This window comes from Thamnophis sirtalis, unplaced genomic scaffold, assembly GCF_051295495.1.
Source record: "Thamnophis sirtalis isolate CommonGarterSnake01/CBP01778 unplaced genomic scaffold, rThaSir2_p1.2 scaffold_11, whole genome shotgun sequence".
In the NCBI taxonomy this organism is placed as follows: domain Eukaryota; kingdom Metazoa; phylum Chordata; class Lepidosauria; order Squamata; family Natricidae; genus Thamnophis; species Thamnophis sirtalis.
This window is the reverse complement of record NW_028261391.1, coordinates 29961683-29988900: the sequence shown is the minus strand read 5'-3', so window position 1 is coordinate 29988900 and position 27218 is coordinate 29961683. Positions and strand designations below refer to the sequence as shown.

The following is a 27218-nucleotide window of genomic DNA, read 5'->3' as shown; positions in this document are numbered from 1 at the left end:
AATAAGGACAAAATTTAAGGAACAAATTGCCTTGTGTTTGTCTAATCGTTTGAAAGATATAATTATCATCAACACAGAGCAAAATTAATCTGACATCTGGTGTCTGACAGAATTAACTTTCCCACATATGTCTAGGTAGTTTAATTCTTCACCAAAAAAGCTTCATTTATCTGAGGCTTGTTATCTGTTTCAACAAATCATCTATCTCTTCTATGACCTGTATCAAACTTCTAGCAAAAATCAATTCCCGCCCTTTATTCTAGCCTAGATACTTTTATCTTGTCCTGTTATCCTTTGCCTGGATTACTTAATTCCTGAAATGCAGCATTGTATTTCTTTCTGTCCTGCATTTCCTGTTTCTCTGAAGCAAGCTATATTCATATTTATCCCACGTATTCCTGTTAATCCTTACTTGCCCTTACATTTTGTTCAAAAAGAGACCTAGTAGTTAAGTACCAGGCTAGAAACCAGAAGACTCTGAGTTCTAGTCCTACCTTAGCCATGAAAACCAGCTAGGTGACTTTGGCCCGGTCACTCATTCTCAGTTCAACTCAACTCAATTCACAGTTGTAAGAAAATAGGAGAAAGGAGTACAAGGTGTGTTCGCCACCTTGAGTTCTTTATAAAAATAAAGAGATTTCTGAGGACCTCTGAAAAACAGTAGCAGATGCTCACCAGGCCAGAAATGGTAATGAATATAAGCAAGGAGTTGGACACCACCGGTCTACTATCAAGAAAATCAAGAAAGATACAGCAACACAGATGATTAGTGGACTGGAGGCTAAAACATATAAGGAATAGTTGCTGGAATTGGGTATGTCTTGTTTGATGAAACATGATAGCAGTGTTCCAATATCTAAGGGGCTGCCACAGACAAGAGGGAGTCAAGCTGTTCTCCAAAGCACACGAGAGCAGGACAAGAAGTAATGAGTGGAAACTAATCAAGGAGAAGCAACCTAGAACTAAGGAAAAATTTCCTGACACTTAGAACAATTAATCAATGGAAAAACTAGCCTCCAGAAGTTGTAAATGCTCCAACATTGGAAGTTTTTAAGAAGAATTTGAGATATATGATAATCATTTATCTGAAATGGTATATATTTTCTTGCCTAAGCTGGGGGTTGGACTAGAAGACCTCCAAAGTCCCTTCCAACTCTGTCATTCTAAGTACAAGTGGAATTCAACATCAGTGTTACCCTCCCCAGGAATGGTCAATCAACTAAGATCACACCAGGAGCAAGGCATAAATTCTCCAAGAGGTTTCAAAGAATCCCAGGAGGGTAAGATATAAGAAAGTAAAGATTATCTTGCATTGATGAATGCCAGTGTTCATCAAACCACCACCAAAAAAGAAGATTGCTGCCCATCTACTGTTTGTGAAAAAGCATGTGTATAAGCTAGAAAACTACTGGAAGAATGTTCTGTGGAAGAAACAGAACTTTTTGTCTTGAAGGAAAAGTGTTATATTTGGCATTCCAGTATAAGAAAAGTGTCCCATCTGGAAAAATGATGGTGGCAGAATCATGGTTTAGACCTGCTTCATTCCTCTGGATCAGGACGCTATGAAATCTGAATTGTGACAGAAAAAATCTACAGGAAAATGTCAGTGTGTCTGTGAATGAACTGAAAATCAAGAGAAAGAAGTCAAGCTGTAAGGCAACAATCCAAACACACAAGCCATACAACCAAAGAATAGTTAAAGCAGAAGAAATTTAATGTTCTGGAATGGCCAAATCAAAATCCCGAGCTTAGAAAAACATTGTGAAAGGAAAGGAAATGAACAATTTGTGCAAGGAAGCCCACCAATACTCTGAACTGAAGCTATTCTGTTAAGGAATGAACTAAAGTTTCTCCAAGCCAACATACAGGACTGATCAACATCTGTTGGAAAGGTTTACCTGTAGTTATTACTGCCTGAGAAGAAATTACTGAAAGCAAAAGTTCACATATTTTTGCCACAAATACAGACCTTTGATCATTTTCCTCAATGTACTAATGAACAATAGTGCTTTGGACTTATTTGACTTTTTTAAAATCTAGTTTTAGAAGTTGTATGGAGAATAGATCACATTGTAGATATGTATGCAGAAATATTAAATTCAAAAATTAAATTACCAACTTTTAAGGACCATTGTATATTTAAAAAGCAAATTTCAAAGCATAATTTTTCAATGTTATTAAAATAACTACAGGGAATTTTGTTTCAAAAGCAAAACTGCTCTTAAAATCTAGGCCCAGGGCAAGAAGACTGAAAACATAGACCAAATAATTCATGATACGTTGATTATTGGATTGTATCTGTTCACGTAACAAATTGGATATCATGCTTGAAAGTAAAAAGAAACCGTGTGTGTAAAAAAAAGCAATATTGTACAGCCAACAATTTTAACACAAGTTTCTCCCTAACTCAAGGTACAGGTAAGGCCTTTATTGTAGTTAGAGATTTCAGAAGTAGGTCTTTATGTTCTTTTCAGTAAATAAGTTTGAAAATTAATACAACTAGTCCACAGTTAATGACCACTTGTTTAGCAACTGTTTGAAGTTACAATGGTGTCGAACAAGCTTGCTTACAACAGGCACTCAAAGTTCTGGCTGTCCCAACATGCAATTTTTAGATTACATGATTGAAATCTGGGCACTTGGTAACTAGCTTGCATTTATGATGGATGCAGTGTCTCACGTGTTTGCCATTCGTAACTTCACCTGACCACTTCACCCATGCAAAGTAAATGGAGAAACTGCAGGGAAGCTTGCAAGTTGTCTCTGCCACTCAGCAGTAGTCACTGACAGCTCATTAGTTACCTGTGCACCTTTCCTCTACTCGTTGCTGCTACCCCTGGCCTCTCCATGCTCACATGATACCTCACTGATCACCTGCGTACCTTCCCCACCCAGTAGATCACTGTCATAATAGAGGTGAAATCTATTCAAAAACAGCCTTAATGTCATTGTCCTTATCTACAGGACATGAATTAAGCTTAGGCTGTTTATTAATTTTTTCTATTCTTTGTATCTTAACCAGGACAACTTGATACCTTAACTAAAGAATTCAAAACAATGAGAACTATTTCTATATAAGAACATTTTAGTAGAATAACTGGTTTTGCAATGTTGAGATTTATTGAGTGGAAGAGATTAAAAAACCACCTGCTTATATTCCTTTCTCCCTATTCAAAATGTTGAAACCACCAATAGTACTTTGCTGAAATTTTCAAAAAGAGATTGTTTTCTACCCACCCTATTTCTCAACTTACAATTTATTGTTGTAATTCATCCTAGGATATATATTATTTCTTTAATTTATTCACATATGGAAGAATTCTGACTGAATAGTTGAGATAATTACTGAACTAATTTTATTTATCAAATGCATAAAACAGTCCACAGAACAAACTGGACTTATAGCTGAAGAATTAAGGAAAGAAATGTCAATATTTATATTGTTCATAGAAATTTATTTCTGCAACTTGTACCACTACATACCATCTTAATTATACCTCTATCATTTTTTAATTTCATCAGAAAGTATTTTATATAAACACCATAATTATGATAAACAGATTCCCAATTATTTGACAGAATTCACATTAAGGTGTGTTCTTTCTGCTCTCTAAGCAGTTAATATATTAATTAGTTTAATGGAATTAATGGTAAGAATATTTTGGGCAGGCCAGACAGATTGATAACTGCCTTAGTCATGCACTGTTGTTGTAAGATTAATATTGAACATATATTGAAAAAGAACTATTTGAAAGAAACTGAAAAAGCCAGGATGCTGTTAATATTCAACAGTACCAAATTTTATCAATAGACAATACCAAACAATGTAGGAATATGAAAAAAGGTTGAAATAGTAATAGCTTATCATCCTACGTTGAAAACTTACAGGGATGACGGCTATAACTATGAATTAAGAGGTCTCTCATTCAAGGCATACAGACATCCACATTTTTTAATTATCAGGATTAGTGATAATTAGTGATAATAGTGACACCTCTAGCAGAAATTATGTTACATGTTTGGTCACTGCCTGCCCTCATTCCCCAATACGTATGTCTCCTACTTGAGAGAAAGATATCAGAGATCTTAACCAAAAATTAAAATACAGAGATATCACACAGATAGAGATTGTCCCCCAAGACGCTTTTTCAGGAGACAACTGGATGTTCTTGTTTTTTCTTTGAAGACGCTTTGCTTCTCAGCCAAGAAGCTTCTTCAGCTCTGACTCAAAGCCTTTGGGACAACTATGACCTGGATGACTGAGAATCTCTACACAGACAGAGACTACATTTCTCCATTTGTAAAAACATGGTTATGAAAATTGGAATATCAGAAAGGCTGAAGGACAAATTGATGCCTTTGAATACGGGTGCCAGTGAACTGTCATCTACTGAACAAATCATTCAATCATAGAATTGAATGCCCATTGGAAATATTATTATAAAAGGAACTTTTAAGTACTTGGGACACATGATGCAAAGGCAAGAGTCAGTTGAAAAATCCTTGATGATTGAAAAAAAATGAAGGCAACTGAAGAAAAGCCCAATAATATGGTAGCCAAAAATTATCATTGATAATACAAACTTGAGCTTACAAGAACTCAATAAAACACCTGCTGCCTGGCAATCCTACCAAACATTGTTCATTAGATCACAAAGGGTAAAAAGCAACTAAATAATTAAATAACACTTTTGATAGTTGGGTATTTTCAAACTAGAAGACTCCAAGGTTCCTCCCAACCTTGTTATTCCATGTTTTATATTATAGAATTGATAGAATTCAGCTACTATTTTTCTTATTTTCTCATGCAAAAGTTGTGGCCTAACTTTTAAAGTGGCATTTTAAAACTATTAATTAAAGAATTAACAAAGTGTTTCAGCTGTGTAGGAGTGATATCCTACATTTCATGCATAAACAATTTAACTAGCACCTACCCTGCAAAAAATCATTTATTGAACTTTGTTGAAAAATACAATTTATAATGATACATATATGGGTTTAAAACAAAGGCTAAATAAATTTCATTATTATTTTCAATATCATGAGTGTTAGTAAATAATGCCATAAAGTATTGCTCTAACAAGTGAACTTTATTTTTGAAAGCATCCATACATATCAACAAGCACAGAATGCGGTATTAGTTATAACCTTTATACATACTTGTTCCATGTAATGAAAGTTGCACGTTGTGTTGAAAGTCCAAGAGCAGAGATTTGATTCATTTTAATTCCTGCAACTAAAAGATATATTTATTTTAAAAGATTTGCATGGTTATCCATTCAGATGGGTCACAGAAATAAAACTACAAAACCCATAAAAAGCCTGTGCCTCCATCAACCATTTGTCTGAAAGCTCTACCACTCTATCCCAGTGTCTAGGTAAAGAGCCAGGTTTTGATGCTCTTAATTTAAACAAGAATGTGAATGGAAAATAGACTTTCCAAAGAAATGTAGCTCCCATATGTTGTAAGCTCTTTTTGAAGGCCTTATTTTTAATCTAGGTATTGTGATAGAATGTACACCTAGAAAACTAGTGGGTAGGAGTTTTGGCACTACAGAGCTTTCCCAAGGAGGAAGCAGTAATTTCTAATGGCTTAGAAGGTTATAGCTTTAGTTTCACAAGATTCGGTCCATTAGATAAAAGTAAATAAAGGATCAAATTTGATTGGATTATACTGTGTCATTTTTGAGCTTGAACCTGAACCTCATCATAAAATAAATTCAATATGGCAGTATTAAGTTTTGAAAGAAGAAATTAATATGCTTGCATGATTACCTTGAACTGCTTCTTTAATCACATTAATGAACTGGGTCCATAGAGTTTCAGGGTCTAATTCAACCCAACCGGGCTGAGGATGAAGAGCCTCTACCTATTAAGGGAAACACAAGTTTACCAAGATTGTAGATGTTAATGATCTTGATGAAGACTACAAAAAAGCATCTTCACATATTAAAAGAATTAAAGTTGTTTGGCTTATTTCTTACACACCCACATTCTTTTTTTAAAAAAATAGGCAAAGATAATTACAGAACAGCCATTAGAAATCAATGTATAGTTTGTACATATACTATCAAATATACTGTTGGAACCTTCAGCATATAGCATATGTCCACATTTTCTATTAAAGCTGACTGTTGCTTAGGAGAATAGAATGTGGATATTTCTTTGGTATTAAAAGTCACCATAAAACACAAACCGTTAACTGAATTTGGAATTTGAAAGCGTGTCTAATTTCAAAGACAAAAGTAAGTAATGCAAATCAATACTAATTCTTAAGGACTGATCATCAGAAAATAAATGCTACTAATAAACCTTCAAGTTCAAAACAATCCTTTGTCTTCAAAGAAACTGGTAGCAAAGTTCCAAACTCCGTCACAGTAGTATAAGAATTATAAAACAATAAGTATTATACAAAGTTAAATATATTTAAAATGATTGCAAAACTTTTTCTGATTCTTATATTAAATATTGTTTTTGTATACTCACTACTGCAACTCATAGATGAAATCTCATGCTTAATTACTAACCACCATTCAAATGCTGTATAGTATTTAATAAAAGCCATATTCCCTTAACAACAGTGCTACTAATATGCCAGGCACAAGTTGTGCTTACCACAAAAAGCTAATGCAGAGTCCTTCACTATAATTGAGTCAAAAAGCTTTGTTTCTAAGCAAGAGTTAGAGGTGTTAAGTGAATCATGCAGCCATTAAGTAGCTTCCCCCATTTACTTTGCTTGTTGGAAGCTGGCTGGGAAGGTTACATATGGTGATCTTATGACCTGGGAAAGGGCAATTGTCATAAATACATGCCAGCTGCCAAGTGGCTAAATTTTAATCATCTGACCCATGGGGATGTTGCGTGGTGTGAAAACCAGTCATGGATTTCACTTTTTCAGTGTCATTGTAACAGACAAATATTTGTAAATCAAGGACTATTTGTATAAAGACTCCATATTACTGTGAAACTTGGATATTTTATTATAGAGAGATTTCAGTGTAAGTTTCTGATCTAATTAACCCTGCCAATTTAATAATTTAAATTCCCAAGTACAGAAATGGTACATGCATTATGTTGGCATTTGGTATGTTCTGTCTGACCAGCGCATGTTGGAAATCCCCAGTGAAGGACATAGAAGCTGTACTTGCATAAGTCACTAAACCACACTTGCTGACCACATTTGTCTTTTAATATGTTATGGGACCAACCCAGTGGTGGGATTCAGCCAGTTTGCACCACTTCGGGAGAACCAGTTGTTAACTTTCTGAGCAGTTTGGTGAACTAATTGTTGGAAGAAATCATTCGGGCAGAGAACCGGTTGTTAAATTATTTGAATCCCACCACTGGACCAACCCATATATTGTCATGAGAATAAAGAAAACTGGGCAAGTTAACAATAGGTAAACATCCTCAAAAGCCACTGGAGTCTTCTTCTTTATGAAATGAATTAAATATAGCATTGCAGCTTAAGGAGTTACACTATTGGCATTTCTCGTTCACACATATGTTCAGATGTATGTATTTTAGATTTGATTTTCCTGTATGAGTTCAAGATTGCATAGCATTCCTTCCTCCAGTTTTTCCCCAGGACAAACACATTGTGAAGTGGGTTCAGCTCAGAGATTGTGATTGATCTAAAGTGGCTAAGGATGGCTTTGAACCTTGGCCTCCCATTTCTACTGCATGGAATACCTTAAGTACCCTACTAGACTTTAAATACTACAAATCTACTTGGTTCTTAAATTGTCATTTATTTCCTCATTAGTAAATTTCTACTTTATCGCATTTGGTATGAACGAAGAAAAGAATCTTTAGTAACTTTTAATTGCTTTTCTATGCAGTAGATTATTACTACAGCAAGAATGTGCAATCACAGTGTGGAATGTATTTCATTTTCTCTCTCCTTAAATAGGTAAATGAGAGTTGGCTGCAATTGTACACAAAATATATTATTTCAGCATGCTGGATGGCAGTGATGGCTAACCTTTTTCTAAAGGTGTGTCAAATTGTGTGTGTGTGTGTGTGTGTGCTATTGCACACGTGCGACCCCGCCCACCTGCGCATGCACGTGTGACCCACTGCCAAGGTTTTAAACTGACAAAGCTTCTGGTCAACAAGCCCAGGGATTTAACCACTTGACTAGTGTGCCCTATATTCTCAATACGCTTTAGTATCAAAATGAAACAGCAAATTTTCAACCTTTTTGAAGTAAGCAAGGTCAGCAAATAAACTTCAAGGAATTTAAGTGGAGCTATGTTTAGTTGATATAAATTATAATAAAATCTTGAAGCATGGTTGTATTTTCCCTTCCCTCACTCTTTTATCCTGACAAATTAGGGTGGAAGCAGTCTTAGCTTCTTTCACATACTTCCTGTTTCTTGGGCTAGAGGTATGCTTTTGTTGTATTATCTCCAAGGTCATTGTGGTAGTTGTGGTACAAATATTGTTGTTACATTGCTAGTACTTTGTGTCTCGATGTCTTTGTGAAGGCAATACTTAAACTGGCTCCTAGAGTTGTTAATAGATGTATAAATAGTATGAACATTTTGAATATATTTTCTGTGAACAAAACCTACTGAAGCTTGAATCAAAATCAGATTTTAAAGAGACAATATTAATTCATAAATAATTTAATTTCCGTGTCTTCATTCCATGATACAGAACTAAAGAGATGCATGTTGAAGACTGGAAATACAGGGAGGATTCCTTAAGTATTTTTATCATAATGTTGCTACATTAATGGGATTATACAGACTGGTTATTCTCCATTGCCTTTGCTTGTCAGATGGTTGCCAAAGAGGATCACATGACCCCCCCCAGACGCTGCAACCGTCATAGGCATGAGTCAGTTGCCAAGCATCTGAATTCTGATCATTGACAATGCGGATGCTGCAATGGTTGTAAGTGTGAAAAATGGTCATGTCACTTTTTTCAGTGCTGTTGTAATTGTGAATGATGAATTGTTGTAAGTTGAGCACTACCTGTACTTGGTCTGGGTAGCATAGCAGAGGCATAACTGAAAAAAGTAATTTGTGACTTTGATGCTTCTTTGGGAACAACTACAAAAATACAAGCAGCATACCTACTAAACATATTTTGAAAAATATTTCACAGAATCATTGAATTTATAGTGGGAAGAGATAATGAAGATGTATATTAGTTCAATTCACAACCCAAGGCAAGAATCCTCTACTCCAGCGTCCCTACAAAATTTATTTATTAAATTACTATGTGACCCATCTCACTAATACAGCGTCTCTAGGCAGCTTACAATGTTAAAAGGTGCTAAAACAAAAAACAATTAAAATAAAAGGTTAAAAGTTAAGAACCAAGATGATGGGCAGCCTGAGGGTGAGAATCTTCTCTATCCTATCAGTCAAATGTAACAAGTCCCGATTGACCAAGGTTTTGGGCTCTTCCAGAAGGCCAGGAATATGGGGGATGGATCTCATCTGTGATGAGAGTGTATGCCAAAGGGTGGGGGACACAGGAGTATGTATGCCAAAAGGTGGGGTCATTTCACTCAGTTTAAATATGATGGACAATAGGGAAAATATTGAAGGAAATATGCAAGAACTATTACTTGCAAAATAGTTGAATAGTAGAAACCAAGTAAAAACATGTTTAAGTCCAGAGAAACAAGTTAATATTTTGGAGTGGCTCAGGTAGATTCCTACCCAATTCACAGAGTATAAGGAAGGAAAAGAGAAATGGAACAATCAGATTTGCAAGGTTCCTTTATTTTAGCCAATATGGAAAAAAAATAGCTTGTCTTCTTGTGGCATTCATTTCCTGGTCTGGTCTATCCAGGTGGGCTGACAAAGACTTTTAGTATATTTATTTATTGAGGCATATATGTCATTCCAATCCAAACAGGATGCTGTTAAGTGACAGACAAATCTCACCTACACAAAGACAAATTGATTTCACTGAATAACTTTTATGATTAGAAATATATACCTAGTGCCAAAATGTAGTTTCTTGTAATTAAAACATATTTTCTTGAGTTGTTTTCTGGATCAGTTCTGCCTCATTTCCCATATAAGATCCTTTTGGATCCTGGAAGACAACTGTTATTACTACCTGAAGTCTTCACCAGGCTAAACATACTTGCAATTTTTTTTCTTTCTAGGCCTCTTATAACCGTGCTTTGGTTTTACCGGTAGGCCTCAGGTTACTACCACTCATTTAGCAAGTGTGAAGAAATTTGTGACAAAACTAAATGAGAAGAATGTATGACCAGTCAGTTTCAGCCATTTCAGCTTCCCTGCAATCATATGATGTTGATCTGGGTGTTTGGCTTGCAATTACAATGTCACAGCGAGTTGTGCTCACATGATCAGTTTCCGATATTCCCTATTGGTTTCCCGAAAGCAAAGTTAATAAAGGAACAGACAGGAAGCCAGAAGTTGCTATTACATAAAGTCCTCATTTAACAATGACAACCAGGATTACTGTTGCTAAGTGACACAGTTACACGATATTGCTAGTCATAAAGTGCAATATTGTGTGACTGTGTCACTTAGTAGTCCCAAATGCCATCATAACCTAAGATCTATATTTATATCCCACTACAAGCTACAATCTTAAGGGACTCTTGGCAGTTTAGGCTTAACTCTGGTCAGTTTGTCAATGCCATTTTTAAATTGCAGTCTTAATCACTGGAAACAATGAGTGCTAAATCTGATGCTAAATAGAAAGGAAAATGACTTTTTACATTACACATATGTTGAAGTAGCCTAGAATCGCCTTTGTTTTTTTTTACCATTGCATCACATTCCTGACTCATGTTCAGTTTGTGATCTACCACAATATCCAGATCCTTTTTGCATTTAGCATTGCCCAACATGATTTCTCCCCCTCCCATCCTGTATCTCTTCTTACTGAATCTAAGAAAAACCCCTTTTGCTCTGTAATTCTTCCTGTGAAATTTACCTTCCTGGTTTTTGCCTACTGTTTCAGCTTATAAAATCTTCCAGAATCTTCCTACTTTGCACCATTAGCTTTCATCCTTATGCTGTCTGCAAATTTTATTGCCATATTTTTAGCAGGTTAGTCTATTTATTTAAAAATATGTTGAATAACAGAAAAAGAATAACTAGAATTCAGGCCTGTCATATGCCACTCAACACTTCTTCCTTCCACCTTGATATGGGTATCCCCCCCCCCCCCAATTAAGCTTTATAAAAGGTAAAGGTTCCCCACGTACATATGTGCTAGTCGTTCCTAACTCTTTAAAGCTGAAAGCCAGCGCAGTCTGAAAACGTCAACATGGTCATGTGGCTGGGCATGACTAAATGCCGAAGCTGCATGGAACACGGTTACTTTCCCACCAAAGATAGTTCCTACCATGTTTTCCCGAAACTACAACATGTCCTGATAATAAGACCATGCCATATTTTTCGGGTGGGCAAAAATATACGCCCACCCCTGAAAATAAGCCCCCTGGACAACTCCCCCCCTCCAGCAAGGCAGAGCGCCACTTACCAACCTAGCAATATCGCTAAGGCACCAAGACACAGGAGCCGGGGGGGGGGGTGTAGGGGGGCAAGGGCACTCACATTGCTTGCCACCTTCGTGATACTGCTAGGTTGGTGAGTGGCGCTGTGCTCAGCTGGAGCAGGGGGTTGCCGGGTGGCTGCTCTCTATGGATGTAGGCTGGCTGCCGCAAGACTCTCTGTCCCACCAAAGTCTTCCAACAGCCAGGCCACAACCATAGAGCGTAGTATCAGAGCGGCCGCTGCCGGAAGACTCAGCAGTAGATCTCCAGAGTTTGGAAGCCAGATATGCTCAGAGCGCGGCGGCGGAGTCCTTGCCCTGCAGGGAGAGCTGGTCCAGGGCATAATGAGGCTGGGAGGCACGCGAGCTGGGGCAGAACAGGCGCTTGTACAAGCTCCCTTTCCAGTCAGGCAGAGCGCCACGTGACTTAGCGCCTTTGGGATATTACTGGGTCATGAGTGACACTCTGCCCGGCTAGAAAGGGGGGTTGAGCGTGGTCACCTCATGGCTGCTGTGCTGCGCTGCTGCGACAGCTCAACACAGCTGTTTGCCCCTGAGGCTGTGCCCAACTCTTCAGGCGCCCGCTTGGAAGAGTGCAGCCACCCGGCAACCCCAAACCAATAAGCCTCCCCCAATAATAAGGCCCAAGTAACATTTTTTGGGGGGCAAAAGAAAATAAGACCCTGTCTTATTTTCAGGGAAACACGGTATTTTTCTACTTGCATTTTTACATGCTTCCGAACTGCTAGGTTGGCAGAAGCTCGGACAAGTAACAGTTGCTCACTCCATTACATGGCACTATGGATTCGAACCACCGAACTTTCTGATCAACAAGCTCAGTGTCTTAGCCACCGCATTCCACTCAATAAGCTTTATATTTTTTCCAATAAGCTTTACATCCAGACACTGGTAGCATGATCAAGGCTGCATTTAGCATTTCATGGGAGATCTGTGCACTATCATTGCACTTTCAAACAAGCAACTCAAGGCAATGAATGCATTTAATATTCCTTCCTTTTATTTTTCCCAGAACCACCACCCTATGAGGTAAGTTATGCTGAGAGTGAGTGATTTGCCCTAGGTCACCCAGCTGGTTTTCGTGGCTAAAGCAAGACTTGAATTGGAAATGTTATTGCTTTCAAAAGTACTAACACCTACATTTTTATATTATTTATTTTCAACTTTGAAAAATGTTCAAACGTAGCATGGATAATATCTATTTATGAATAAAACAATTCCTATGTTGTGGTTTAGTTCAGGTTAAATACTGAAATTTTAAAATGGTATTTAAGCATTACATAGAGTAGGATATCTGTAAATGCTGCAATAAGAAATCAGCAGGATATCATACAGTCCATGTGTGCATCATGGACTCTGTTATTCAAACTCCTGCTGTATAAGCAGTACCACATAGCAAACCAAAGCAAAATCCAATTTCTATATCACCATTACAGGTCAATGTGCAACTTGTTTTTCTTTACTTATACTACTAAACACGAACAAAAAGACAAGCAAGTCATATATTTCAACGATGACATAAGTTACAATGCACATTGCAGAAAAACTGCAAAGCCCAATGTGATCACTAAGTCGGAGACTAGGGCAAAAAGAAAACAACGAAAACTCCAGTTCTTTCCTCATTCACAAAACAGTGGAAACAAACATACTGCCCAGAAGTAGTAAGACTGGGAAGAAACCAGCTTGGATTTCAAAAGGAAAATGTTTGTAACATATACACCAAGGAAAAACTTTAGTTTTAATTATATATAAAGTCAGCAAGTCCCACTGAATTTAAGCAACATACAATTTAGGAATAGGAGTCTCTGAGTTTGTTTTTAAGTAAACTATGAAGTTGGCACAACCATGATTTACTGAATCAATTCTGTTGAGCTTAATTATTTACTGAACACACGAGCTGAACATTTTGGATTAACATTTCTTTGGATGATTCATGATTCCGAGTGTCGTGCGCCCACAATTTTTGAATAAGGGAAACGCGTTGCACTCTTGCGTTGTAATCTTAGGAAAGAGCATAAAACAATCCGCAAAGAACTCGGTGAGTAAAACGGAGTTAAAGGAACCTCACTATGTCGGGCCTTCTTCCCGAGGCCCGCACAATTCTCACCTGTTTGCTACTGAAACCTTTGAGGACCGCCGCCTTGTCGTACACATGGCATCTTATCACCGTGCTGCCCACGTCTATCCCCAAGATATACTTCACCTCCGGGGCAAGAGCGCAGGCCGTGGCACCGTTGGTGGCGGAGGCATTGTTGGCCGCTGGTGTGCCGCTATCGATCAGTTTCATCGGCGCCTCGCCTCTCCAAGCCTAGGCAGGCAACTTTCCGCAGAATCTAACACAAGTCTTCTCGCAATGGCTCCGGCGGAAAGTGTCAACCGACCCTTTGGGGGCCCGCCAGTAACCGCCCGTACTTCAGGGGCGGGTTTTATGAGGCTAGAAAAAGGGGGCGGAGGCTGTTCGCAGAAAAGACTCGCGCGGGGAAGCCGGAGCCAACCAGGGAAGGGAAATAGGACGAGCGAACTGTGCTGAGTCGCTCCCTTTCGCGGAGCTCCCAGGCGGCTCCCTCGAATGCTTTATTCTAATTGAACTACAGAGGCGATTGCAATCTTTGTGTTTCCGTAGGGGTGTCTGGGGGAAATAACTGAGTGGGGCGAGGGCAAGAGCTGAAGGCGGCGAGCAATTTTCCACGAAGTTGCTTGTGGAGGCAATCATAGGTTCTCCAGAGGCCGCCTACGAGTTTAAAACACAAAAACTTGTTTGGGTTTTCTAGTATACTTTGCATTCTAGGAACTGAAGCCCAAAGCCAGGTGGTTTCTTTTTGTTTCTAGGATGATGCAACCGCACAAATACGTTATTACAATTAAAAGATAGGTGCTGCGATTTTAGCCTTGTTCGGTTTTTCCACTCTTTAAAGGTAAAGGTTCCCCTCGCACATATGGGCTAGTCATTCCCGACTCTAGGTAATTCTTAAGAGTTACTTAAGAGTCATTAAAAACAACGCTGCCTCTACTCGCAGATCTGCAGTGTAAAAGGAGTCAAAAGGAGGCGGAAACGGAAAACGAACCACTTTTCAAGGTTCCCGTCTTTCCCTGGGCGCTATTGGCACTATCGGGGGAGGGGTTGCCAGAAATGAAATGATAGGGGATTGTATCCATTTTTCTTACTGTAGGTGATTCTGGGAGTAGGACCGAGAAGAGAGGAGGGAGGGTGATCTCTTCAGCTGCTTTTTCCTTAGGTATCAGTATATAAAGGGTGGATGGGGAGATGGCACATAGGGCTCCTTTCTCCAATTCATAGTGAGAATGGAGAAATGCCTCCATCCTCATTTCTTCCCCTTCCCCTTTCTTCAAGTGAGGACAAGCCCTGAGGATGAACCGGGGTGGGAAATTCCCTCAGGACTTCCTTAAGGTGGCTGAACTTTTTGCCGGTTCTAACCTTAGATACTTGAGGACTAAGGCTGTTCCACACAACAGCTCTAAAATAACCAAAATTCTGCCCCAAGGAAGAAGCTGAGTTTGCACAAAGTCGTGGAAAAGGTTTTACTAGTTTGTGCATTGGGGATGACCAGGTTGTATACAGTAATCTTTGCATCAAATCTCAGGCAAATAGGGTCGTTCTTTTCAAATACCAGAAACTGAGAAAGCAACAAACTTCTCTCAGAAAATTTATTAGGAAAAATTAAAATGATGATGGACTAAAAGGGAAAAATAAGTTATTTAAGCTGAAAACAATTTAGGGAAGAGGGCAGTGTGTGGTTGAATCAAATGAGTTCTAGGCAGCTTTGGTTTCCTGAAGACTTTGATCCAGAGTGATTGGAATGAGACTGTTGATGTACTCCTTCCCAGGGAGGTTATGAACAGACCGTTCTGTTTATGGCAAGGGATTTGTCTTTGTTACTGATGGCCTTGGGGAGAAATAACCAAGTCTTGCCAGCCTAAGAGACAATGCCAGCCAATGTAATTGTTCAGTCATCTCTAAATTGGGAGAGGAAGATAAGAAAAGGCTTATTGGCACAAGTAGAAATAAATCACTGCTGATTTTTTATGTATTATTGAGGCAGAGATGAGAGGAAGTGGGGAGAAATTATGCTTAGTTAAATGTTTTAATGAAATACTGCATAAATTGCTTTACATGCCTGGAAATAAACATGTTTATCACTATTAGTAAACAGTGAAATCACAAGTTCTGTTGAATGTTGTATTATTTCTGATAATCTATAATAAACCATATTTATAGACCATTCAAAATGTTAAGAAGGAAACAAAAAGACCAGAACACATCCTCTCCAGTAACTAAGATTTAGATAAGCAGAAAAACAAGCAAAAAGTAATACCCTAATCAACTACTAAGGAGAAAACCATACCCCACAGGGCAGGACAATCTATACTATATAGAGGGAACAAACCCCACACTCATTAGTAGTGATACTAATTAGTTGGGTAAGGACTCTAAGAACTCTATAATCCTTTCTAGTTCTTCTTTCAAAATGTTTTCCTTGGAAGCGGTATGAAAATATTTTTTTCTCATGCTACTTTATTACCATAACTTTTATATTATTAGTCTAATTGATTAAATGTGACTGCTCTGACAAACAGGGTGAGAGGCAACAGGAATGTTCCAACACGTTCACAAGATTTAATGAATGACTATGAGGGCAGCTCCATTAATCCCTTTATTAAGAAACATTAAAGCATGTAGAATATCTCGTCTTGACCATACTTGACCAACTAATCGCATTACGTTGTAAATTACTTCCTCCACCCAAGCTTTAGTTGGCAACTTAAAATGCAAAACACTAAATAATTTTAAGGACGCACATCTGCAGGTAACGAAGGTTTAACTTGTGTTTAATCTACTTCTAATGCTACCTATTTCTTAATTTTAGAGTTAACAGAGTTTATAGATTAGTGGCATTTTCTCTCTCTCTCCCTTAGACTGGTAGCAGGCTTTTTTTCCAAGTGATAAAACTTCCTTTTTTATTCCTGGAGATCATACCGTATATACTCAAGTATAAGCCGAGTTTTTCAGCCCACTTTTTGGGCTGAAAAAAGCCGCCTCGGCTTATACTCGAGTCAGTGAAAAATTTGCCCAAAATGGAGGAGAAAAAGGGGCGGGGCCATGCCGCTGGGTGACGCTCGTGAATGGCCCGGCACCCCTGTGAGTTTCCCCTCCCTCTGTCAGTTTGCCACGCAGCGCGCACCGCACCATCCCCCCTCCTCACGTTCTAATGTAATGCAGGGCTGTCTTACGATTCCCCTTCCTCCCCCTCCTGCCGCTCTGCAACGATGTCCCACCTCCTCCTTGTTATGGCAAGCAGCCACATAGCGATGTCCCACCTCCTCTGGTACAGTGATCCAATGATAGGAATCACTGTGCCATGGCGGGACATCGCTCCCACGGCTGCATGTGTTTTAGCTTGGTTGCTGAATGAGCTAAGGTTTTTGTACTTTTAAAGCTATTGTTGATACCACATTGTTTTTATTGACCCTCTTTTCCACTTACAGAGCTAGTTTACTGTTTTTCTTTGAAATAAATATTCAAAAACATTATTGGTATCTATTTTTATTTTTGAAATTTACTGGTAGCTGCTGCATTTCCCACCCTAGGCTTATACTCGAGTCAATAACTTTTCCAGTTTTTTGTGGTAAAATTAGGTGCCTCGGCTTATATTTGGGTCGGCCTATACTCGAGTAGATACGGTATGTGCAGGGTAGATTATATGACACATTCTATTCTTTCAGCCTTCAATATTCTCTGGATTATATTTCTCAAACCAAAAATAGTTCAGCAGTATAGGTGTTATGCTTAATGGCAAAATAGCACAATGACTTATATACTGTTTTACAGCCCTCTATAAGTGGTTAACACTGTAATTCCATTGAATTTATTTTGATTGTATTCATTATTACTGTAAATATAGTCGACATATTGTATTCTTTTAATGCACTTTATATATTGTATATTTTCTGTAAGCCACCATGCTATTGAAACAGCATAGGATTGGTAATAAATATTGTCTAATCCAATTTAGGTTTACTAATCTACTTTTTTAAAATTAAAATTGTATTTTCAAAATCTACAATTGTCTATGCCCGTCTAAATTGCTATTACCTCCAGTCCTTCTTTTCATGTTCCTAGATGACTTAAAAACATTTACGTAAAATCATCTATAGCCCTTTATTCCCTCTCCAATAAGAAGCTTTCCTAATAGAACCAAACAACCTTATTAGTATTTGTATTTCTGCACAGAAGCCTAAATGTGATCAGCAGAAAGACTGTATGGTTACATGCAGGCTTCTTTGTCAGAGAAAGATTTTTCAGGATTTTCTATGGTAGCTTGTTATATGTCCTCCTTAGCCATGGTGGATAGATATATTAAGAATCTGGAAGAGAGGGACTTTCCAGGAGGAGAGATAATAATAAGGATAGGAAGATATTTTTTTCTGAAATGGGGAATAAGCTCTGCAAGTCTCCCTCCTTGACCTTAATTTTCCCTTTTGTGCCGACTGCTGAAGGGCTTGGCGGCATAAGGAAGCTTTACCAATGCCTTCTTGGAACAAGAGTTTTTGAAGTATAAGTCATTTGGAGAACGAGAACATGGACTCTATATTCCTCAGAAATCAACATTTTGCTCTGTAGGCATGATTGTGCTGTGCAAATCAGCAGGAAAATTTGACTAGGTTAACATTTGGAGTTAAAACCGAAATGGAATATTCTCCATATTTTAAACAGTTGCTGTAGGAGCTAGAGCTTTGAGCTATTTGTTAAAGGCTAGTTAATTGGCTGAAAGATTAGTCCTTCTAGCCAAACCAAATGATAAATGTTCTTAGCAGGAAGAAGTAAGCACTTTTAATGCTAGTTTTAAAGTTGATGCATTATTCTATTTGTAGAGGATTCAACAGATTATTAATAGATGAGTACCTACAGATATCTACAACTTGTAACTTGTATGTAACTGGAAAAATATTTTAATGTTTTATGGCACAACTAATTTAACCAAAAAACCCCACAGCTTTTAGACTTCCATAGTTTGGTTTTATATAGCCAGAGACAAAAACAGAATAAGTAAGTACCAGACCATCTTACCTGTCTCCTGAGAAAACTGTATGCAGGTCAAGAGCAATAGTTAGAATCAGATATGGAACAAACTATTGGTTCAAAATAGGTTAAGGAATACAACAAAGGTGTATATTGTTACCTTACATATTTAATTAATATGCAGAGTACATCATGTGAAATGCTGGGCTGGATGAATCACAAACTAGAATTAAGATTGTTGGGAGAAATATCAACCACCATGCAAATGGCAGAAAGTGAAGAGGAACTAAACAACTTTTTGATGAGGTGAAAGAGGAGAGTGCAAAAGTTGGCATGAAACTCAACATTAAAAAATCTAAGATCACAGCATCTGGTCTTACCTCTTCCTAGCAAATAGAAGGGGAAGAAATGGAAGCAGTGACAGATTTTATTTTATTGGGTTCCAAGATCACTGTAGACAGTGACTGCAGCCATGCAATCAAAAGGTGCTTGCTCCTTGGGAAGAAATCTATGGCAAACCTAGGCAGCATATTTAAAAGCAAAGACATTAATCTGCCAACAAAGGTGTATACAGTCAAAGCTATGGTTTTCCCAGTAGTAATGTATGGCTGTGAGAACTGGACCATAAGGAAGGCTGAGCACCGAACAATTGATGCTTTAGAACTGTGGTGCTAGAGAAGATTTTTGAGAGTCCCTTGGACTATAAATAGATCAAATCAGTCAATCCTAAACGAAATCAACCCTGACTGTTCTTTGGAAGATACTGAAGAGAGGACTCACTAGAAAATACCCTATGTCAGGGTTCCAAGTAATAGTAAATGTTGGGAAAGTTTGATGACAAAAGAAGGGGGCAGCAGAGGATGAGATGATTATTTAGTGTCATTGACACAATGAATATTAATTTGTGGAAACTCCAGGAGACCGTGGAGGACAGGGGAGCCCGATAAGCTGTGGTCCGTGACGTCACAAAGAGTCAGCCACAAGTTAGTGATTGAACATAAAAAAACAATTAAAGCATTTTCCAAATTAGTAAATGAATAAAAGTTTTTCTATGCAAAATCATTTAATGCTAAGAATCTTTTATATCTTCTTTGTACCATCAAAAGCAAGGTGATGCACTGAACAATTAGAAATGCAGTTGCAATACACATTTGAATCAACTGGTATATCTATATTTGGGTAACAGATTATTCATAGATAAATGTGAATACAGCTAATCAGATTTGACTCTTTTGGGACTGATTCAAACTTAATTTATTTGAAATTAAGATATAATAATTGTATTTTGACTAAGAATGTCATTTAAATTATACTTTTATTCTTCTTTATTTCATATTTACCCTGAATTCAGAGCTGGATTATAACTGCCTATATTAATTTTTATAGTTCAATTTTGATGATCCTAATGTCAGCATATGTAAAAAAAAAACAATACATGTTATCATTTGGCTACTAAAACCTCTTGCCAAATCATTACATTATTACATTTTAATACAAGTAGACAAAGCCAAGTCTTATATAAAATTATTGTATTAAATTTCTCCATGGTATTTCAACCATACATGTTAATCCTTCATTGTACATTGTAAATTTGCATTTTAAAATACCTTTGCACAGTATTTTATATGATATGATAGAATTCTGACATACACTCACTATACACAAAAATACACTTGATATTCATGCCAGTTTATCACGTCTCACTTGTTATGTAAACAAAGCATTTTCTAAAAAAGAAATTATAAAATCTGCACATTTTCCCTTTGAGATTTTAATAAAATACTGCTTTGTACAAGATTTGTGAAAAAATCCAGCATTTATAAAATACACTCTGAGAGGCCTTAAGCCAATTATTTATGTCTTACAACATAAAAAAAACCCCAGGGTACCTTATATGGAATACTGATCTGGCTGATTCATAAGAAAAATAAAAACGGAACAGATGTTGTGTACAGATATGAATGAAAACATTGAAAGTAAGTGGCAATTTGGATTAAAAAACAAATATAAATCTAATAGGAAAAATGCATATGTTTGCTGGTTCTAAGTCAACTTTTTCTTTAGTGGCTAATACACAATTTACAGTTTGACACAGGAAAAAAAAACATTCCAGGACCTAGAGAATGGATGTTTATATTCCTAAACATGTAAACAAAAAGAAATTTAGCCTTCAGTCACACTGGCAAAAAGTGGTTGTCATCCATGGAAATCTGTAACCAGACCATACCTATTACCAAAACCCAAATTAACAGATAGCATAATTTACTTAAACTGAGAAAAATAATAGGCTGTGGATTTAAAACAAATGCCAGCATTAAATAAGAATTCTCTGTTAACATAATTCAAGGCAAAGTATAAGTAAAGTACTGTTTGTTCAAATTGAAAGTGGCAAGTATGGCCACTTCCCATGCTGTGATGTAACAATGTACTAATTTTGCATGAAATTGTTAAATTTCATGTTAAAAAGATGTTTTTTTGTCTTGAATCAACATGGACTCGGCTTGGATGCTTGTATGTGGAGATAATATATTGACAGCATTATTTGGGTATTTTCCTAGAGTGAAATTACTCCAGCATGAAAAATGTGTTATTTGAAAGTGATCACACTAATTCATATAATGCTACTGCTGCTTCCAGTAAAAAAAAAACAACATTCTGAATGTTTCAAAAGTTAGTAATAAAACAGTATCCTGCCGATTCATGTTTTATTTCTCCCAAAAGACACTGAAGGTGAACAATGAAACAAAAATAAAAAGACTTGTGGTGTATCCAAGAATGAGTTAAGACTCTCAATTATTTCTTTTTAGGAAATCATATGAATTTTTATCCTATAAAAAAACAACTGTTCCAAATTTTAAATAGTTCATATTCATAAATAAGGATAGGTTCAAAGCTCATGTTGTATGCCACATCCAAGTGTGTGGGATTATTGAGCAACGTGCAGAGATAATTTTTGCGTTCAGGATAAAACCAGATCAATAAATGTCTACCTTATTTGCTGGAACATGGTGCCATTTAGTTAAAGACATTTAACTAAACCATTGACAACCATTCATGACTGTTTAAGATATGATGGCGCTGAATCAAGAGACTTACAACCTATGCCTGGGTGAAACGACCTTTCTTAGGTCTGCTTGAAAAGGTGCAAGGAGGAGTGGCAGTGACAGGAAAATGATGCTGAAGGCATGCAGTGATGCCGTGCTGAATGGCCGCTGCAATGATGTCAGCCATATTGTCAGGATTAATGGTGACAGTCCTGGGAGCAGGGGAACCCACATCAATATCGGGGGTGATGCTGCTATCCCCATCAGAATCTGATTCCCCCTGAAATCCAATCCCCTCCTCAGGGTCCAAAGGAGAAGATGGGGGGGGAGGCATCCCCATCAGTATCAGTGGAAAGGTCCTCCATAGGGTTGAAATTAATTGGAGGAGAGGCCCTGGGCAAAGGAATTTAAAGGAAAATTAGCAAGGAGATAGGGAGACACAGCTAATCGAAGGATTGACTGAGTCTATTTCTGGGGAGGAGCTTCGTGGGCATGGCCTTAATACTTGTAGACCCAGTCTATTGGATCCTGACGGTGTCATACCTATGCCTGGATGTCTCCACCTACTGGAGAATTACAGCTGTTGCAGCATCCCCATGGTTGCCTGATCAAATTTTGACTGCTTGGCAGCCTGCCTACATTTATGACCCCAGGGGCACTCCTCCCCACCCATGCCCTCATCTGTGCCTTTTGGAACCCTGACACCCTGTGCTCCACTGCCTCAGCTGACTTTCACTGTCTTCTTCCTCCCAGTGCTGAGGAGGTATGCCCAGCCTGGTTGGTGGACTCAGCTTCAGCCATGGAAAAATAAAACCCAAAGCAGACCTTTTGTAACCAGCTTCTGGGTGGGGATAAGCTTCCCGTTCCTAAAAGGGGAGAAAAACTCCTCAAAGTAACCCCTTGTAAAGAGCTTCCAGAATGGATGAACTTATTGTTCCAACCTTTCCCTCTTTGGGACCGCTTTTAGTTTTTTTATGATGGGAATATAAAGCTCAGCTTTGCTGAGAAGCTTTTTGCAAAGGGATTGCCTTGAACTCCTCTCCCCCCCAGCAGAAGTGCTGCCTAGCCAAGCAGCCAGATTAGGCATACCTTGTTGGCAGTGGGAGCAAGGAAATGGTGAAGGCCGGTGGGGGGGGGGGAGAAGAGGGGTTGCAGAGGACAGTGTGGCAGGGATCTCCTAGTGCAGGGTGGTAAGGTTAATTAGGACTGGGCTGAGCTTCTCATGGCGTGTCACACAGCCTCACAGTCATGCTGTTGTGGGGGTTGCTTGCTGCTCCACAAGGCAGAGTGCAGGGCAGTCAAAGGGCAGGGATTGGGTGTGAGATAGATAGGTGGGGGGAACTGGAGGCAGTCCCTTACCTTAGTGAGACTTTGGCTGGAAGGGACAAAGCCTGGGATGGTTTGGATTAGGGTGGGTACTCGCTTAATGATTCACAATTCTTAATTAATGACAGAACGAGGACTACTGGGATTGCAGTCATTAGGCAATGTAATCAATAACATCTTACTTTATGAGCACATCACTTAGTGACAGAAATTCTGGTCCTAATTGTCGTATGTTCAAGACTACCGGTACAATAATTTTAGGATATGTTTAAGTTCTTAAATTGCTTTGGTATAATTCCTAGATATAATTTTATGTAAAGTTGGCAGTGCCACAATAGTTAAAATCTATTCATGCTGTATCAATTAAAAGAATCTGAAATATAGAAATAAAATAATGGTTACATATAAATAGTTTGTAGAAGTTATGTCATCTTTAAAAATGAGACAAATCATCAGGAATAATTCTTTCAGACTCACTTCCAGTTTTAAAAAAGCAATTCTAGCGGTATCAATATTATTGCTACTCTCTTGTATTAATGTTTAAAAGCCATTTTTAAAAATATTTAGGCAAGACGGCTAGTGTAACCACTTAATTTAAAAGTTTCTGGATTTTATCAACTAAATAAAGTTTTTTAATGAGCATAATTAGTATTAAAATAATGTGACTGGCAGAAAAATACTAATTAAAAGCATAATTTGGATTAGAATTAAAATTTAAAATTGTATTTATTCGTATAATACAATAGAAAGGTAAGCATTCTGTGTACCATACTTATTCTGAAGATTTCGATGCACCAAAATTGACAGCCAATTTTCTGGGTTTTCGTTTGGTGGAAACATTTTGTGTTGACTTTTTATGAGATACCCTTGAATTTGGAGATGCCATTTTTTCTTGAAAAGATGCTGCAGACGGAACAGTTTGAGAGGGTCTTAAAGGATCTGAAGAAGTATCTGGAGAATTCAGTTTTGTGGTGTCAGATATTAACTGATCGTTTTTTAACTGTGCATCCTGAAGAGAAGCTTGGAACTCCTTAGACTCAAAATTTATTTTGTTTGCAGCTGTTTTTTTAGTTACCTAAAAACAAAACAATAACCTGAATTACTTTTTCAAAAACAGAGAATGTATTTATATATGCATTCTATCTGCTGTCAAACTTACCTGCAAAGGTATAAATTGGTTATGTGTACCAACTGGTATAGTTGCAGGATATGCATGTCCAGGATATGGACCAGTGTAATAAGATTTGTTGTGAACTGGCATTGGTGGTCCCCACTGAACTGAACCAAAGGCAGGAAATGATGAAGGAAATATATTAGCTGTGAAAAGAATTGAATACAGATATATTAAATAAAAACTATTTTTATTTAAACTGTTTTTAGTGGGTTGGTTTGCAACAATACCCACTAAATAAATTTGGTAACTTCAAGATCTAAACTGATGTTACTGCAGCAGAGCCCCTATAATCTCTTATATTTTACTTTGTAAATTAGAGAGCAAGAGGCACAATTCAAGGAACGTAATGAGTTTTTTAATATATTAATCAATTGATTACTTTTTATTATACAACTTGTCACCCTACAATTAACTTTTTGCAACTTTTACACCTATTTCATCAATATTTGCACTTGTTCATGTTAAAGAGAGTGCAAAATAACTGTTTTTCTATCTAGGCCTCCATTCAATTAAGTATAATCAGTTAAGGGCATGAGGAGAGCTACTGCTGCTTTTCTTTCAAGAGCCAAGGTGGCGCAGTGGTTATATGCAGCACTGCAGGCTACTGCTAGATCAGCAGGTCAGCGGTTCAAATCTCACCGGCTCAGGGTTGACTCAGCCTTCCATCCTTCCGAGGTGGGTAAAATGAGGACCCAGATTGTTGGGGGCAATATGCTGACTCTCTGTAAACCGCTTAGAGAGGCCTGAAAGGCCTATGAAGCGGTATATAAGTCTACTGCTATTGCTATTGCTATTGCTATTTTTTTCTCATGCCCCAGTCTTAAATAAAAAGAATAAATAAATTCTTGCCAGAGCACTTGCAAAAGACTAGGACTATGTGATACTTGGATCATATGAACCATATGGACAGCAAGTGTCTAGAGAAAAAAATAGATTTTATATTTAACTTTTTTGTATGGAAAAGATTTCACATCCCGAACCTTTCTGAAAAAAATAAAAGATAACATTTAGCAAATTTACCAGTCTGCTGTTGACTGAAAACTGGAGGGATAGCTCTAGGTGCCATAAGATTTCCCAGTGGCTGATAATTTGCAAATATTGGTGGGGGTGGCAATGGTTGCTGTGGTGGCAGGGGAAAATTCATCCCAACAGTGCTCTGTATGAAAAAGACAATGTTTTCAGCGTTAGAAAATAGAAGCATTATATGTTAAAAATTCAATGCAATGCAATAGTTTAAGAACATGGTCTCACCAACTGTTGTAAAGCAAAAATTGCTGCTTTCTCCTTGGCCTCATTTTGAGAATGGCACTGAGGTCCATGCACTAATAAGCCATTGGATAACTTCACCTGACAAACTGTCATTGTCTATAGAATAGAAGCATATAATGTGAATAAATACCTTTTTGCTTCACATCGCAAACAAAAATAGTAAAGCACTTATATTTTAGAACTGTGATAGGGTCCTAAAACTCTCCTAAACAGAAGCAGGATGCAATATACCATTAGATCTAGCAAAGAAGGCAGGTACCATCTGCTAGGGACTTACATTTTAGTGGATCCCAGGAGGCAAACCTTTTCTGTTGTGGTGCCGCCTTAGGGAAAATTCTCCCTTGCCCCATCCCACCCTCCAATCATGTTAGTTCCATCCCTATTAATGTTCTGGGAGTCCTTTAAGACCTGGTTATGTCACCAGGCCTTTTTTTGGTGTGTGGGGGTGTTTGTCCCAGAAATGAGATATGCTCCTATGGCTCCACTATTGTGGTTATTATAGTCATTCTCTCCATGACTTAAGATTTCTATAGTTTTAATATAATAATATTTTAATTTTTAACAATGATTTTTATATTTTTATAATGACTGCTTTTATATATTTGTTGTTTTATAACAGAATAACAGAGTTGGAAGGGATCTTGGAGGTCATCTAGTCCAGCTCCCTTCATGAGCAAAGCTTCATTTGCATTCCCTCCTACATAATCTAAATTTTATCTTGTAAGCCTTCTAAAGTCACTGACAGGGCAGCCATATATGCTTTTTAAAATAAATAAGTAAAATTTAAATTTGCCGTGGGGAAAATACTAGCAAATTATTTAAGTTCCTGCTTGTGCCTCCAAAACTGTTTACCATTATATCCACTGCTATTTGTTCATTAATGAAGTGATTTAGATCTTCCCTGATGGAAAAGAGTGAATGAATGAATGTTTTTATTTATGCTTTTTAATACTATGCCATGTTTTTATTGTAAACGGACCACTTAAGTGAGGTTGGGGGGAAGGTAAAAATGTAATAAGACAGACAGACAGAAAGACAAGTCCACTCCATCTATGACTAAGCACCACTGAAAACAATCTTGATATTAGAAGAAATTTTTTGTTGAGTATATATGACATTTACCAGAAGCCTACACAATCCAAATGCAATGGCAAATCCTTGATTTATGCAGGTAGAAAGAGGTTGCTAAAAGGCAGCATTTCCTTCAATTTTAAATAAGTAACAATTACTCAGCCAATTTATTTAATTCCAAGGTTACCTGTGGGGTTCTAAGGAATGAGAAATCTGGTTGCAACATTCCAACAAGGGAACAGATACGAGAAAGTTCAGACACAGCAGTAGATACTGTATTTGGTGTTCCAAGTGGAGGATGGCTTCCTTTTCCCATGGCTTGAATGTTCTGTGACCCTCCAATATTAGATTTATTCGTGAACTCCACTATCAATGAAACATAATATAAAAATGAATATATAACACCAATGTTTTGAATAAGTCAAAATATTGAGCTTTACTTCAATGTAACATATTCCACAATTGATCTGCTGCAAGCAGACACATCCTCCCTCTATTTTAGATGGCCCCTTCAAAAGGTACATAGGTAGCTAGGAAATATCTTTGAATAGACCAGCTTCTGCAGCAAGAGAATAACAGATCTTAGAGTATCAAATAGTCTGTACATAATAATGGTTCCGTGTTCTTTTGAAGGTGTATTTCTTTACCAATAAACCAGTAAAAACCAATTTCCCCATCCTCCCTACTCTTAATAGTATTTTTAGTATGTTAGAGAGTTTGTTGTAGGTAAAGAAGAAAATTATAATTTGAAGTGCTCATAATTAATTATAATTATTAA

General features: G+C 37.5%; 2 protein-coding genes across 4 annotated transcripts in view; both read right to left on the bottom strand.

Moving 5' to 3' along the window:
- Nucleotides 1–13916, bottom strand: part of GK5 (glycerol kinase 5) — a 40664-nt gene extending 26748 nt beyond the window's left edge. Inside the window, exons 1-3 of the mRNA XM_087725436.1 lie at nt 13625–13916; nt 5776–5869; nt 5161–5236 (exon numbers count right to left, since the gene is read on the bottom strand). Of these exons, the coding sequence (XP_087581562.1) occupies nt 5161–5236; nt 5776–5869; nt 13625–13804 (350 nt within the window). The 5' untranslated portion in view covers nt 13805–13916. The remainder of the gene's footprint in view (nt 1–5160; nt 5237–5775; nt 5870–13624) is intronic.
- Nucleotides 13917–23633: 9717 nt separating this feature from the next.
- Nucleotides 23634–27218, bottom strand: part of XRN1 (5'-3' exoribonuclease 1) — a 65275-nt gene continuing 61690 nt past the window's right edge. For all 3 annotated transcript variants that reach the window (XM_087725433.1, XM_087725435.1, XM_087725434.1), the window contains exons 39-43: nt 26628–26806; nt 25352–25465; nt 25121–25256; nt 24086–24243; nt 23634–24001 (exon numbers count right to left, since the gene is read on the bottom strand). In XM_087725433.1, the coding sequence (XP_087581559.1) occupies nt 23699–24001; nt 24086–24243; nt 25121–25256; nt 25352–25465; nt 26628–26806 (890 nt within the window). In that variant the 3' untranslated portion in view covers nt 23634–23698. The remainder of the gene's footprint in view (nt 24002–24085; nt 24244–25120; nt 25257–25351; nt 25466–26627; nt 26807–27218) is intronic.